This window comes from Saccostrea echinata, unplaced genomic scaffold (genome assembly GCF_033153115.1).
Source record: "Saccostrea echinata isolate AGI-Se365-2 ecotype Australia unplaced genomic scaffold, CSIRO_AGI_Sech_v1 ptg000009l, whole genome shotgun sequence".
Taxonomy (NCBI): domain Eukaryota; kingdom Metazoa; phylum Mollusca; class Bivalvia; order Ostreida; family Ostreidae; genus Saccostrea; species Saccostrea echinata.
Genome location: NW_026889758.1, coordinates 14,795,901 through 14,811,833, shown reverse-complemented (window position 1 = coordinate 14,811,833; position 15,933 = coordinate 14,795,901). Strand labels below are relative to the sequence as shown.

At 32.6% G+C, this 15,933-nt stretch overlaps 2 protein-coding genes across 2 annotated transcripts in view; one reads left to right on the top strand and one right to left on the bottom strand.

Annotated features, from left to right (window-relative positions):
• Positions 1 to 81: 81 nt before the first annotated feature.
• Positions 82 to 13,158, bottom strand: LOC133181838 (cyclin-dependent kinases regulatory subunit 1-like). The gene is made up of 4 exons (XM_061316464.1): positions 13,004 to 13,158; positions 8,037 to 8,161; positions 7,519 to 7,605; positions 82 to 1,306 (listed from the first exon to the last, which is right to left on the bottom strand). The coding sequence occupies exons 1-3, from the start codon at positions 13,060 to 13,062 to the stop codon at positions 7,556 to 7,558; spliced, it is 234 nt and encodes a 77-aa protein (XP_061172448.1). The 5' UTR covers positions 13,063 to 13,158; the 3' UTR covers positions 82 to 1,306; positions 7,519 to 7,555.
• A 2,015-nt stretch (positions 13,159 to 15,173) lies between these two features.
• Positions 15,174 to 15,933, top strand: part of LOC133181841 (organic cation transporter protein-like) — a 40,258-nt gene continuing 39,498 nt past the window's right edge. Inside the window, exon 1 of the mRNA XM_061316467.1 lies at positions 15,174 to 15,422. Within this exon, the coding sequence (XP_061172451.1) occupies positions 15,280 to 15,422 (143 nt within the window). The 5' untranslated portion in view covers positions 15,174 to 15,279. The remainder of the gene's footprint in view (positions 15,423 to 15,933) is intronic.

Here is a 15,933-nt window from a genome sequence, read left to right as displayed (position 1 = left end):
AGTTTTGACAGGCAGATGGACCAGCTGGTTAATCTAAGGGGATGTAATTAAAGAATAGCAGTGTACTAACACAAAACAAAATTTATTTTATCTGAATTTATAAACCTGAATTTTGACAAATACAGCCCAAATTTTACAACTGCATAAATAATACTGGAAATTTTGACACCAAATATCAAGTAGAAACTGTTACGTAATAAACATGGTATGCAATACATTATCATAAGTTGTGGAAATTAATTTTAACATAAATTTTTGTTTCTTACTGATGAACACACTGAAAGCACTGATCATACAATTTGGCCAATACTGTAATGTTTTCAGGACCACCGCATAATTCAGACTCCAGATCACAAATATTGCACAATGATTTGCTTTAAAGACAAATGATTGAATCATAACAGTTCATAAACAGTCATATCAAAAATAGAGCTTTTACAAAACATTCATGCTAGCATTCACATCAGTTACACAGAAAAACAAATCTGTACAAAAGCAAAATAAAATATCACTGGTTTCTCTGATGCAATGCACATTAATTAACCTATGTAAATAATAAACATCAGATTTATATGTCTGGAATTCAGCAAACAGAATTTTCACATCTGTTGGTTTCTTGCTTCAATCAAATGTTTCCAAAAGGCTCCATGTGCTGTATTATTCATTTGTAACAATCATACAAGTATATGACTTCATCAACTTTTACACTTCATTTTAAATTTACTTCATGAAATACAGTATGTTCTGTGCATCAAGTCGTACAAATAAAATATATAAATGTGCAAGAATTTCCGCTCATTACGACATGCACAGTATAATCAACACACAGGAATCAACATCCTCCAATCATTTTATGCATACCATATACATATGGAGTAAAAAAGATAGAAAATGATGAAGTAACAGACAAACAAATGGGATTAAACAAGTCATTTCCAAATTTGACATCTTATCCTACATACAGCTTGCAATAAAAACAACAGTGAATTTCTTTCCAAATGTCTCCTGTAATTGTGGATTCTCCATAACAATTGTCTTCCAGAACCTGTGTACTCACTACTAAATATTGCATAGCATTGTCTTTATCCATTTGTTGGTTGGTGGTGGTGTCCATGTGTTTGTTGATTGTGGTGTCCATGTTTCTGATGGTGGTGTCCATGTGTTTCTTGGTTGTGGTGTGCATGAGTTGGGTGGTGGTGTCCATGTATCTGTTGATTGTGGTGTCCGTGAGTTTGATGGTTGGGGTGTTCATTTGCTTGGTGACTTTGGTTTGGAAGCGGTCTTCGGAAAAGTAATATATGAGGTTCTAAAACAACGAAAAGAACTCATTTATAATAAACTTTATAGAAAATCTACAAATAAAAATAATATATCTCACCTCAAAAATTCAGATATAAATAACTCAAATCTTAATATATGATGAAATTTAAATTTAATCAATATAAATTTTAGTTATCTAGAAAAACAACATCTTCAGTCTTCACTGTACATGAAGATTAAGAATTTGAATCCCTAGCTGCTTTGGTATGGTGTAGAGTTAAGAGTAATTCCCCTTAGAAACCTCTAACCTGCTCATGCAAACTGCAACATAAAACAATATAGATGCTGCATCCAAAGCAAGAATGTTGTTATGCAATCCTTAAAGCAACTTTGCTAACCAAGTGATTTTGATAAATCCATAGCCTACCACATCAGAATCTTAATTCTTTTCATAAGACACAATCTCTATTTATATTTTTTTTAACGAGTGGTGTTTCTACATTGATGTAATTAACAATCTACAGTATATTTACTTTACCGATTCCTCTCGACTGAAAATTCCCAGGAATGAAAAAAAAAAGATTATTTGAAAGCCCTGATTAAGTACATCCTGATCTTATGATATGAGTAATTCTTCCATATTACTAGTGATCCTTGCAGATAAATATTCTTTTAATAAAATCTTTTTACACACTGTCAGCCTTATTTTTCTTTCACATGTATCTACCATTTTTGTAAACCAGTATTTTAAGAATGGACAAGACATAAACAATCCTGATCTATCTAATGGCACAATAGATCACTGGTTTATTGGGATTATCAGAAACACTCGCTTACTAAAGATAGCACACAAATATTTTACAATTTTTTTTTTTTTAACATGTTTTGTTCTTAGTTCACTTCTCTGCTGTAAATTGTAAATTCCAGAAAAAGATATACAATCAAACCTCATTATCTCTAACTCAATGGGACCAATAAAAAACTTTGAGATATCTGAGGGTTCGAGATATCAAGGGTAAAATACATAAGAAATAAGTGGTAAGGACTTCCCATTCACTTCGACGTATCCATGATATTCGAGATATCTGACTTCAAGATACCGAAGTTCAACTGTATATTGCTTTTTATTTCCTATGTAGCTTGTAACACGAGCTTTGATTGGTTACAAAGTCGGGGGTAAATTTCCGAACACCCGACTTGAGCCGGGGGTAAAAAAAGTAACGTCATAATGCACAGTTTCTCTATGATAAAAACCAAATAACATGACATCATGATGCATTGTTGGACGTAGTGAATCTTATCAACAGCTTGTTTTAAAAAGAATTTATTTGAGTACATAGGAAATAAATTCGTTATCCAGGTCCAATCAAGGGTGTACGGGATTTACCCCGGGTTGTATTCCATACACCCTTCGGCCTCAGGGTGTATGGAATAAAACCCGGGGTAAATTCCTGTACACCCTTGATTGGACCTGGATAACTAATAATACATATTGTGTTGTAACAGTATTAGTAAACACACCATGTTCGAGATACTCAAGTTCAACTGTATATTGCTTTATACATATTGTGTTGTATATTGCTTTATACATATTGTGTTGTACACGTATATTGCTTTATACATACTGTGTTGTATATTGCTTTATACATATTGTGTTGTATATTGCTTTATACATATTGTATTGTAACAATATTAGTAAACATCTCTACTTCTCATGCTTTTAAAGAAAACCAAGAAGAATAAGTTTTTTATGACCATTACTACATAAAGTATACATGTCCATTACAGTTTTTGCAAGCACAGTGCATACTGCTTCAGCTTCAATTAAGTCCACAAACCCTCCAAGACAGCACAACAGTGAGATTAACTTATGCCTGGTGCACAGGTATAGCATTGTTCTTTAAACATGCAGATAATCATGCTATCTTAAGTTTTAGTCAAATAAAAAAATACTGTAATGTTCAGGTTCTTCATAAAGAAAGGGGGCGTACAAGGTGAGGACAATTCCCTGCTCTCAGATAATGTGTTTCTCAATTTTTAAAGTTCACGGAAAAGTTTCATTTTTCTAAAATTATGTTTTTGGTAATGTCATCTTCAACACATTTGATTCATTTATTTCATTGGATGGCTTACTGATAAATAGAGGATATTCAATGTTTTGTAGATGAAAATGGGAATTTATTTCACGAGTGGGACAGGATTTTTTTTTATATTTTCACAAGTGCGAAGCATGAGTGAAAATATCAAAAAAGTCCTGTCAAACGAGTGAAATAAATTCCATATTCATCTACAAAACGTTGAATTTTCTGTTTATTACATTTTCTTAGATTTTCCCTTTGCCTCTGTCGTTTTGTAACACAGTGTCATAGGCTGTGACATCATAGTTGAGCGGTTTAGATGTCATAGCTAAGCCATTGCGAGATTGAAAAACATTGTAAACATGGATTTTTAAGGACATATTTGGAAAAACTTTGGCAGTATAACTATTAGTCTCTGTCAGGATGGCTCATTAACTCTATCTAATAACAGGCCAGGGATTTTTTTTTAAAAACTGTCTTTGTGAAGGGAAGGAAATTCGTAAGTTTTGCCGCATTTCTGATATTCTCACACTGTGAGAATACCATTTTGATATCCTTTCACACTGTGTCAGAATATCACTTTCATTCGATAAATAAATTACAGTATTTCACTGTTGAAAATGTAATATTGTTTTTTTTTAATTGACAGTTAAACATATTTAGTGGGAAATGGGTTTATTTGAGCCATAAAAAATGATTTTTGAATATGAATGGGTCAAGTCTCCATTATTCAACGACGTTTAAATGACGGAAAAGTAAAAGTAAAATCTATTTCATCTTTCAAAAAAATGAAGTCTGGACCCATTCTATATGAAAATCGAACTTTTCTGAAAAAATTATGTTTCAACAAACTCGTTTATTTAAATCACTGTGGACACATCTAAGACAAGAAGACTTCATAGCATAGTGGTTAACACATTCATTCTCACACATTCTCTGAGCTTAGGAGAAAGTTCGAATCATGTGTGAAGCCTTTTTCTCCTTTTTCCCCCTTTTTAAAGCATGCTTTACGTATGTACAATTTCTAAAATGAGGTAAATTATTGACAAACAAGTTGATGAAACAAGAATATCAGCAGTCTTGTTTAAAGTCATCATTTCATAAGTTCTATGGTCGATACAATGACCTTGTCAGCAAATACAATTTATCAGTGAATCAAATGCTGACTGACGTTTTTCATACTAGTTGTTAGGCCATTATTTACACACTAAATTGTTGACAGATTTTTCCGTTATTTCCCAATCATGACAAGGAGCACACGGCGGGTGTGACCGGTCGGCAGGGAATGCTCACTCCTCCATGGCACCTGATCCCACCTCTGATGTTTTGGAGGTCCGTGTTTGCTCTGCTCCTATTTTGTATTGTTTAATGGACTTTTGAGCTTGAACACTGTTCGTTATCTCCATATATTTCATTCCCCCCTTTTCACATACCTTATAATCATGAGTGAAAAATAAATTATTTCTTAATAATTCATTCAATAAAATAAAGGAAGCAAATGGGTAAAAGATATTTTTTACAATAAAACACTTTTTGTGAACTTTTAGAATTGAGAAAATGTTTTTTCTCAGAGCGGGGGATTCTCCTTGCCTTGAATGCCTCCATTCTTTACAGATACCACTGCAAAACATTTACAATATGTCTTGATATTAAATTCATCAGAAAAATATTTAATACCTTGCATTGAATGAATATGACATGCAGATAATAATTCAGGGCTTTACATTAACATTTGTTCGCTTGTTCAAAACCAGTGAAAACTTTTCACGGACAAGTGAGTACTGCTGGTCACTTGTCCGATTGGACTAGTTAATTTTCTGTGATTTTTTTAAGTTGAAAATTAAAAAAACTAAAACCAATTGTCAACTTTTGCAATGCATAAATTATAGTTAATTTTTGATTCTCATCTAATAAATTAGGGCCGTGGTCTTCAAACACGATCGAGATTGAAATTTCAGGGATTTTTTTAGGGTCTCTCCAGGGCCAAAATCCAACCCCATTCCCAATGCTGAAAAGTGCATGTTTTCCCAAAATTATATCTAAAAATTCCCAATATGAAAATAGTAAGTTGTAAATTATTAAAATAAAAAAAAACTTCAAAAATGACAAAAGGGTGTTTATGTTCTCTATGTGCGATATACGAGCCATCCTAGGAGTTCCGAGAAGTTATTCGGAATACTACAGATGTTTGCATGCATACTTTTTAGAGCGGGATTGATGTTTCAAAATTTAACTTGGGATCATTATTTAAAAAATAAACGTGCATCATGTCAGTTTCTACAGTTTGCCTAAGACAGTAATTTTCAGGCTGGGTTGGGCCACCCTTTATCTTAAAAATTGGTCTAACAATACCAATTAACCACTCATCTGGAACAAACCTACTATCAAAATTTTTTTTATAAAGAACTTACATAAAGGTAAAAAAGATGACAATGTTGTATAAATATGTTCATTTACAATGTTATCATTAGGGTTGGATACCGGTACTCGGTACCAATACCGTACCGAATAGTTACTTCAAAAAGACCGATAAAATACCGTTTCATTTAATACCGGTACTAATAACGGTACTATTTCTTAATCTTAGAAATATTTTAATACATTCAAAATGATTTAGAACTCGCTAAAATAGAATTCTCCGCACACTGAAAGGGTAGGCTAATTAACGAAATGGATGCTTAGTATGACTATACGACACTTGCTTTCGACTGCCAAATCAGTACGTATATCTCTTTTATTAAAAGAATTTAAATACATTAAAGTTAATCATGTTTTAATTTAATTAATAAAAACTGATAATAAATGTAAATTAAAAAGGCAAAATGTCGCAAAAATGTGATGTGCATTTCTATCCATCTTCTAATGTTTCATTGTTTAGTGCGACCAAACAAAATGGGTCCTAGCAACCATGGAAGTTGCGTATACTTGTGATTATGTATCTATTCAAGTTAATTTGTTTGAGATTCAATTTATTTGTTTTGTTGTTCATTTATTAAAAGGTTGAAATATAACATAGTTTATAAGCTCATTTTAGGTTATAACATTGAGAGGTTGATGATTGGTGAAAGCATATTTGTTATGAAATGAACCCTTATTCTCATTCATCAAGGTATAGTACCGTATCGTTAAAAATACCGTATCCTTTCAAAAATACCGGTATGGTATTGTACCGTTTCATCCTTAACGGTATCCAACTCTAGTTATCATACCCTGCGGCTTTACCATTTTTAAGCTTCTGAACTTCAACAGCCGCTATTATTTCATATTCACTAAAGCTGGTTTAAGCCAGTTTCATACTATATAAAATAATAAAGAAAAATGATTTAATATTTGACGTTTGCTTGTTTTTTCCTATTTACTTGTATGAAGATATTTTTCCCAATTTCAACCAAATATCGCTATTTTCCCCAAATTTGATGGCCCCGGCCCCTGGAATCAAAGCATAAAAAAATCCCGAATTTCCTTTGGAGGTTTTGAACTTCAATCTTACGAAGATCAGATTTTTATTATTGGGTAGGAAATTTGTAACAAAAGAAGACAAAGGTTAAACAATGGGTTGGAGGGAAAAGGCAAATTAACCCTTGCTGCTGAACCTATTTCTTCTTGTTGCTATTTTTCTGTTTTTAATTTACATAACCTACTTATGTAGGACAGGAGATTTAATTTCAGGCCAACAATAAAAAATGATTTGTTTGATGTACTTGGACCGACCCTCAAATCATCCCTACTCTATCATTTTTTTCCAATACTTTATGTTATATTTCCAGGGATACATTGTAATGAAAACATCAATAAATTTCTAAGTCTGTGATGTTAATGACGATTATCAATGTCAAATTACCTACCTAACCTTCATGAAAAATGTGGGTTGGAGTACATCAAACAAAAAAATATTTTAAGGAGAGACTCATAATTTGCTAAATTGCTATATTTCAAAAATAGTAAAACAGATGCGGTGAATATATTATATATACTGGACTATCTTAATTTACTTTATTTTTTAAGCTGTCAAATAGTTCTTTATTGAAAAGTTTTCAAACAAGTTAAAATTATGTTCCAACAAGTAAATTTAACAGTTACTTGTCCAATTGGACAAATATGAAAAAAAATGTTAATGTAAAGCCCTAAATAATGGGTTAGAAATATCCTCTAGGCAATATGATAATTATGCAATATTTACAGGGTTTGTTGAGATGAAATATAAGATGATGATGAGACTACTTCTGGTTTGGGTTCAAAGGTCGTCTGAACATCAGAATGTGGGGTTCTGAAAAAGTAAGGTCACCAATTCATTACTGAATGATATGCAGATAATTAGAGAATCCTTTGGCACATGTTTAATGATGGTTTAGAAGGTTGACTTTTAGACTGTTGTATCAGATGAGAACAATTCTCTCTTATATTTCTGAAGCACCTAAGTACCTGTAGTGTAAATGTAGGAAACCACAAATACTGAAGTGACCAATTTCAATGAAATTCTAAAGCATTTTATAATGATTAGAAGAGATTGACTGATGTCTTAGGGGTTTTCGACAGTAATCTTAAATGAATTCTTATTTAAGTAGTTTAAAAGCTGTAAACTGGTTCACCTGGTTAAAAGACTTAGTAACATGTCTAGGAGGTAGATTATTTATGACATCTACTGAAACCTCAAGCAGACTTACATAAGAGCTAGACCTTATAATATATCGAGTTTACCTGGTTCATGTTTCATGTAATGGATCCAGCCCTGGCTCTGCTGAACACCAAGACTCCGCCATTCTGTTTCTGTCATCAGCTTATTGGGAACCAGTTTAGCAATTTCTTTGGGTAACATCACATGTCTACAACAAATTTAAAATGCATCAATAAAGATGTCTGTTGATTAGGACAGTCAGGGTTCCCTGAAATACCTGAAAATTGTGGTTCGAGTTGGTCAGTAAGGCTTTGATTCAACATCTGTCAATCAACCGTCTTTATTCCTAGTCTGATCAGAGTCCAACATGTCCAAGATGCAAAAGTATACTGAATAATACAAAGCCAATATTTTAACAACCATAAATGACATGTCTTATATTTCTTGTGAGAAATTATATAAAAAGTAAGTAGATGCAGTGATTGGGAAGGGCTTGCGCCACGCGCCATAGTCGCATTGAAATGAAAATTGGCGCATTAAATATTTTAAAAAATTCAGTTATTGGGCTTATATGAACCCTAACTCTATCACCAGGGCCCTCTACAACATGTCAACGTGTTAATTAGAAAAATTTTTCCAGTTTAGTTTTTTCTCCCTTCATCTTAAACTTGTAAACATAAAAAATCAGTTTCAAAGATTTAAAATAGTATTAAATTGTTTTTTAGGAAAAGTTTCAACAGAAAAAATAATGTTAATATAACTTATTTTACATGTAATAATGTCACGCTATGTTATCCCCAACATGTAGCGTATTAAGGCAATTTGAGACAAAAAATAAAATATTTTTAGCAGTATTCAATATGGTGTGTCATATTAATCCTTCAGTTAAGACCTTCATAAATATTACTGACATGTAAAAATGAGCATATTGACGCATGTCGGAGGTATCGATGGAATAGCCCATAAAGGAATAAGTACTTACTGATTTCACATAAAATATGATAGATACAATAGATCACGTGTAATTGTTATTTATTTTTGACGCATTCTTGAACTTGACTGTAATAATTTCTTGGCATTTGATTGTAGAATTTCAGCGTGTAAAAAATGATGTCACAATCGCATTCGTTTACAAACGGTGCAGAGTTTCCTGAAAGTGACGGAGTTAGGGTAGTGACGGAGTTGGGGGGGGGGGGGGGGGGGGTTGGCGATACACTGAACAGGTCTGGTACAATCACTAGATTTAGCTACATAGCTTGAATTACCTACATAGCTTTATTTACCTACCTGAAGTAGCTTTATTTAGCTACTAAATCAAACTTCTTTTTTTTAATTAAATTAGCATTTTTCTCAGGTTGTGCAGAAAATCGCACTCTGATGCAGTGATAACATTCAACTTTGAACTCATCTGAAAACAATTCATGAAACTAGAAATATGTCCATAGGACATGAATGCCCCGCCGAGGGTATATTAGTAATGCAACATTTTAACACAAATTGAGAAAAGTGAGGTCAAGGTCAAAGGAAAGGTAAAGGTCAAAAAACATTGATGCAGTTGAATAGCTCTCATCGGTATGTATCAGCATATGAAGTTTGACACTAATTTAAGAAAAGTGAGGTCAAGGTCAGAGGAAAGGTCAAGGTCAAAAAATGTTGATGCAGTTGAAAACGTTACATCAGTATGTATAAGCATATGAAGTTTGATGAAAATATTATGAATGGTTTCTTTAAAAATGAGCTAAACACTAATTTAGGAAAAGTGAGGTCAAGGTCAAAGAAAAGGTCAAGGTCAAAATATATTGATGCAGTTGAATAGCTCTTATCGGTATGTATCACCATATGAAGTTTGACACTAATTTAAGAAAAGTGAGGTCAAGGTCAGAGGAAAGGTCAAGGTCAAAAAATGTTGATGCAGTTGAAAAGGTTACATCAGTATGTATCAGGATATGAAGTTTGTTAAAAATATCTTGAATGGTTTCATTAAAACTGAGCTTAACACTAATTTAAGGAAAGTGAGGTCAATGTCAAAAGAAAGGTCAAGGTCAAAAAAATGTTGATGCAATTGAATAGCATACATCAGTATGTATCAACATATGAAGTTTGATTACACTATCTTGAATGGTATCTTTAAAACTGAGCTAAACACCAATTTAAGAAAAGTGAGGTCAAGGTCAAAAGTAAGGTCAAGGTCAAAAAATGTTGATGCAGTTGAATAGCTTACATCAGTAGGTATCAACATATGAAGTTTGATTACACTTTCTTGAATAGTATCTTTAAAACTGAGCTAAACACTAATTTAAGAAAAGTGAGGTCAAGGTCAAAAGAAAGGTCAAGGTCAAAAAATGTTGATGCAGTTGAATAGCTTACGTCAGTAGGTATCAACATATGAAGTTTCATTACACTATCTTGAATGGTATCTTTAAAACTGAGCTAAACACTAATTTAAGAAAAGTGAGGTCAAGGTCAAAGGAAAGGTCAAGGTCAAAAAATGTTGATGCAGTTGCATAGCCCTCATCAAAATCTATCAGCATATGAAGTTTGATAAAAATATCTTGGATAGTTTCTTTGAAACTGAGCTTTGAACAGAGCTAAACGCAAAGTGTGACGGAAGGACAGACGGAAGGACAGAAGGACGGAAGGACGGAAGACGGACATGACAAACACTATATGCCCGGCCATATTCATGGCGGGGCATAAAAATCACTCTTGAACATGTTGAAGATGTGTCTTTCTGTGCAATTGCAATCAAAGTTCTAAAAGTTTTGGGAATATATACAACAGTTAATTTGTGACCAAACAGTTACTTCTTGAATATATAACAAAGGAAAAAAGTTTTGGTTAACATGATAATTGACTGGTAATTATTCAGCACAATGTAAAGTTATCATACTTATCCATGAATCACCGCACACAAGGTGGTGTCAGTTACTCGAACAATGGAAATACATCTTTTGCTTAAAAGTGTTCATATGCTATAGTGTTTGAACTATCTCTGCTTTGGATTGCTTTTTAAATAATCCCTAGTAAAAATATTAGTAGACATTTAGTTGCGATTTTTTATCTTTCTTACCGTAAATAAAAAGCAAAACTGTGAAAAGTTGGATTGAAATAGCTGAAAAAAAAGCTACCTGAAATATCTAAATAAAGCTACGGAGCCTACGGTAGGTAATTCTAGCTACGTAGCTAAATGTACTGATTGTACTGGACCTGCTGAAGTCGACTACGGCGACACTCTATTTTCTGGGGAACGTTATAGTAAAGTCATTCCAAATTTTCAGATACTACTCTGACTGGTCTAGTTTGTATTTAATTTTAAGTTAACGGGTTAATGTTGAGGCAATATTTCAGCCCTGTAGCACAACAACCAAACTAGATAGAACATTCTATCGTTGAAATGATATTGTTCTATGGACCCGGTTTATTGATAGAATTCGTCCCGTGTACTGGAAATTTAGCAAAATAAACGCAGGCGATAACTCAAAGTCAGTGCATTTACTATGATCAATCCAGAGAGTTCCGAATGTCAATATGGCATGTAAATTTGAAGGGAGAAAAAATGTTGAGAAAACAAGTTGAATTTTCTTCTTTATATGGATTATTTTTTAGGTACAAAGGCATATACAATCTTATTCTCTACAGAGAAGTCGACAGGCTTTCCCCTTCATCTACCTTGATGTAGGCGAAAGCCTGTCCACTTCTCTGAAGAGAATAATACAATCTCAAAAAGGTTTGTTATGATTAACATGGTAGTTATTTTCAGTGCAACTCCTTTTGTTTACTTCAAAATCATTTCAGAGCAGATCCGCTCTGATTTGATTCATTGCAAGTATATGGGACGTGTTCTAACTGTGGTGAGGGCTTGTCCCGAGACACAGTTCAATTATTTTAACTACAGTGCTTACGGTAGTTCCACATCATCGGTAGTTCCGGATCACTTTTTAGTTTAATAATTCTTTAAAAAAATAATTGTTGAAGAAAATTTGTTATCGGTATATCACACGCGAAGAATAGGGGGAAATACTACTTCCAGTAAAAAATGGAACTTTACCATGCACGATTTCGCTTCTTTGTTGCGTCAGAAATAAAGCGCCCTAAAGACGACGATCGGTGTTTTGACAGTTTTACATGTGCTTTTTAAGAAGAGTTGTGCTTTCTGTTATATATAAGATGAGTAAGGAACTTACTGGACCTCATAAAATGTTTACTTGTTATATGTTCTTCTTCACCATATATAAGACACTTATATCTATTAAACCTGTATATTTATAACAAAAAAAAAACATTATGAACCCACCGTTAATCTGCAGTTGCGGATCACTTCACTCTGCAATAGGGATCGTTTCATCATGTTAACCATATTATTTGGTATTCATGATCACTTTCATATGTTAAACAAAATATTAATGATCAGAATAAAATTAAAAAATATTTATTATCTTTTGTTATCCAATCTCATTCCATCACAGAATTGACAACAAACGCAGTCATGTCCATGTATGTCAAGAGCTGCAATATTTCAAACGATTTGCAATGTAGAATAATTTAGTTATATAAACTCTGTATATATCATTTTGTATATTGTTTATTTAACCTTTATAATCCACTAGCTGTAAAATGTATTTATGTTAAAATTGTTAATATAACACGTCTATTACGTACATTCAGACGTATTTTAGACGAAATGTCAGTTGAAGTGTAGGTCGTCACCGGTTCGAAATTTACACGTTTTCCAGAATCAAAACATGAAGGCTTGCGAAAAGAAGTGGATGTAGGCGAAAGCCTGTCCACTTCTCTAAAGAGAATACCGTAAACACTGTACAACCGAACAAGATCACCAAGTATTGTTATATAGACTCTAAGAAGAACTGACTGTTTGAACAAGATGTTCAGTAATTTCCAAGAATTTTGAAATCGCTTTGAAAATAATTTTGACCCTTAAAAGATCTTTACCCAAGTCTTTATGTACTGACATGAATAATGTTAGAGGAAATTCGAACGTGTCCTGTCCAGACACATCTTTATGTTTTACAATCAGGAAGGCACCACTTACCTATACTCATACTGCTCATCTGTGTATTTGTCAGAGTAATATATATTTTTATGAGCCATTTCACCTCCAAAAAATATTCTTTTTTAAAATGCGTGTAACCTGTATTCTAAACTTTGCGCCAAACACCGAGTTCAAAATTAACATGTGAAATCTGATTTGCTGAATATAGGTCACATGACAGAGGTTTTTAAGCCCCGATCCCGAGTAAAATAAAACTTCATCTGTTCTTTATATATCTCCACTTTACTGATACAACTGCCAACTCCTGCGAATATTATAAAAATGTTAATTACAAATGCAATGGCTTTGTCTACCAAAATTTTGTTTGATGGATCTTGAAAGTATCTCATTTTGAAAATAGAATTTTACCAATGAAAAAAAAACCTACATAAAAGCTCTTTTTTGTCTTTTTCAAAAATAATATGAAAGATTTCGGAGGCTTAAGATTCATTGCTCATTGATGCATAATATATTGTAAATAAGAGACACATTGACCTTATAGTTTTTTTAAAATAAAAAATTAGACATGGAAATGAAAAACACTAACTATTAATTAAAAAAAAATGTATGTGGTTAAAATCTTCAAGACTTAGAAACATATCATTTACAAATAAGAAATGCAAGAAAATCATATTTTAAAAGGGAATTGATATATAAATGTAAAAGAGATATAATCTCAATTATTTGTATTTTACTTTTTGGTCACAAATACCCAGAACGTATTCCACTTAGGCCTAAAGATATAATTAAAGTACGTGGGAGGGGCATGGGACATTCCGACTATTCCCTAACAGCAAAAGAGAAGGGTTTTTGCTGTTAACTTTTAACTTTTTGGTTGACCGATCACTTTAAAATTAAAAATTTTCATACAAATGCTTAAAAGTTTTAAGCATTTGTATGAAAATTTGTAATTTTAAAGTGATCGGTCAACCAAAAATTAATATAACGATTGGGAGTGGGGGATGGGTACATGACGTGAGAGGGTTCGAATACTAGTATACCGCAACAAAAAGAGGGTCGGGGACCCAGCCTTTAAATGAAAATTTCAATCAAAATTAAAAAAAAAAAAGGATAGAATAAGGTTCGAACCTATAATCATATAAGGGGAAAAATTTCACATGGATTTTTGTTTTGTTTTGTTTTGTTTTGTTTTTTTGTTTTTTGCTTTGTTTTGTTTTGGGTTTTTTTTTTTGTTTTGTTGTTGTTGTTGTTTTTTGTTTGTTTGTTTGTTTTTGGTACTTACTTATTTATACGAAAGCCTCGTAAGGTTACATATAAATAGGATGAAAAAAGTCATTATTTGGTTTTTACCCTTTTGATTGTAAAATTCTATATTTCATTTTCAATCCATTGTAGATTGATACTTCACAATTTATGAAGTCTTGATTACGTTATAAGTTTTTTTTGTTTTTTTTTTTTTTTTTTTTTTTTTTGTTTTTGTTTTTTTTTATTGTAACACCAATAGAGCAAATTCATACTGTCTGTAGAATTACAGTACTCTCTTGAAATAGGGATTTTGATAAAAAAAAAGTTATTCCAACTTTTTTGCATTACAACTATTTTACTATAATCGTCTAGAATGAATTGTATCAAATGTATGTGGCATACCAAATAAATATTTATCTAAGTTATGACCCTCCCCCCCCCCTCCTTTAATGAAAGGGAAAACAACCACAAATTTCTCTACACAGGCATCTTGGTTCATCGGGATGCTTACATGACATTACTTTACCTTCATATTTTCCCGTTTTATGCCCTTTGGAACTGGACTGAGCCTTCATTAATGTTTGGAAAAGTTTAAGCTCAATAGATGAAATTAGACGGTGAAAAAAAGTATGGCAAATATGTCATCTCCATTTACTCATTGATGACTCACAAATTCAGTCCATTAGACATTGTTCTATCGGACGTATCCGTATGTCATATTGTAATTTTTGAATTTAACGGGTGGTAGTAAATACAAAAATTACAATATGACAACTCGTATATGTGCCTGTATCCGTGTACGGATACGTCAGATAGAAGTCTAACTTTTCAGTATTGAAATAATTATATCATATAAGTCAATACGGGATTTAATTCCCCTAACATAAGTACTCCAAGAATTAGAACACGAATATACTAGTATCATTTTTAAATCTGAATGTCATTGGAGAGTGCTACCACCCACAAAACCTAAAGGGCATTTAAATGTTTCGATTATAAAAAAAAAAAAAGCTACATGAAAATGGATTTGAGAGAGTGCACACTGTGAATCTGTTGACTAAGGGATCACAATGGAATATGATGAGTTAATCAGAGGATTTGGAAATTTTGGGAATTATCAGAGGCGGTTATACATCGTGCTATTTTTGCCGATCATATTTAATTCGTTTAGCTCACCTGTGACTAATTTTCTCCTTGGACACCAGCAGCACAGGTAAGCCCGATAAAATGACCACAATGTTTAGATGTGTTAGGTTTATGTACAGCAGAAAATTGCTGAGGAATTCTCACAAAGTAGCTCCTCCATACCACCCCCAGAATGATTGCAGAAATTTCGACTAAGTCTTGATGCTAATATATTTTGTTGCATGGAGTCACACGTTAAATAAATAATGCGGTCGGCACTAACTGATTTGTTTGACAGTTATTTCTATTTTAGACTTTCAAATTATTTTGTCCCATGATTTGCCTTTGCATTGTTTTGGATTAAAATTTTTTATACCACTTGAACTAGACCCCAAAATATTGTTATGGAACAGTCTTATCGATATTTAAAACTTGTTAAGTTGCCAGGACGACTATATTTTTTTAAAAATATAAATAGAAACGTAAGAAAGAACCCAAACATTTTATTTCTTTTTAAAATCATCAATTTTCAAAATTATTGCATGCTCCCATTTCGGGGTTTCAAGTGTGTTCGAGTAAATTGTGACTTGCTTCTGAGC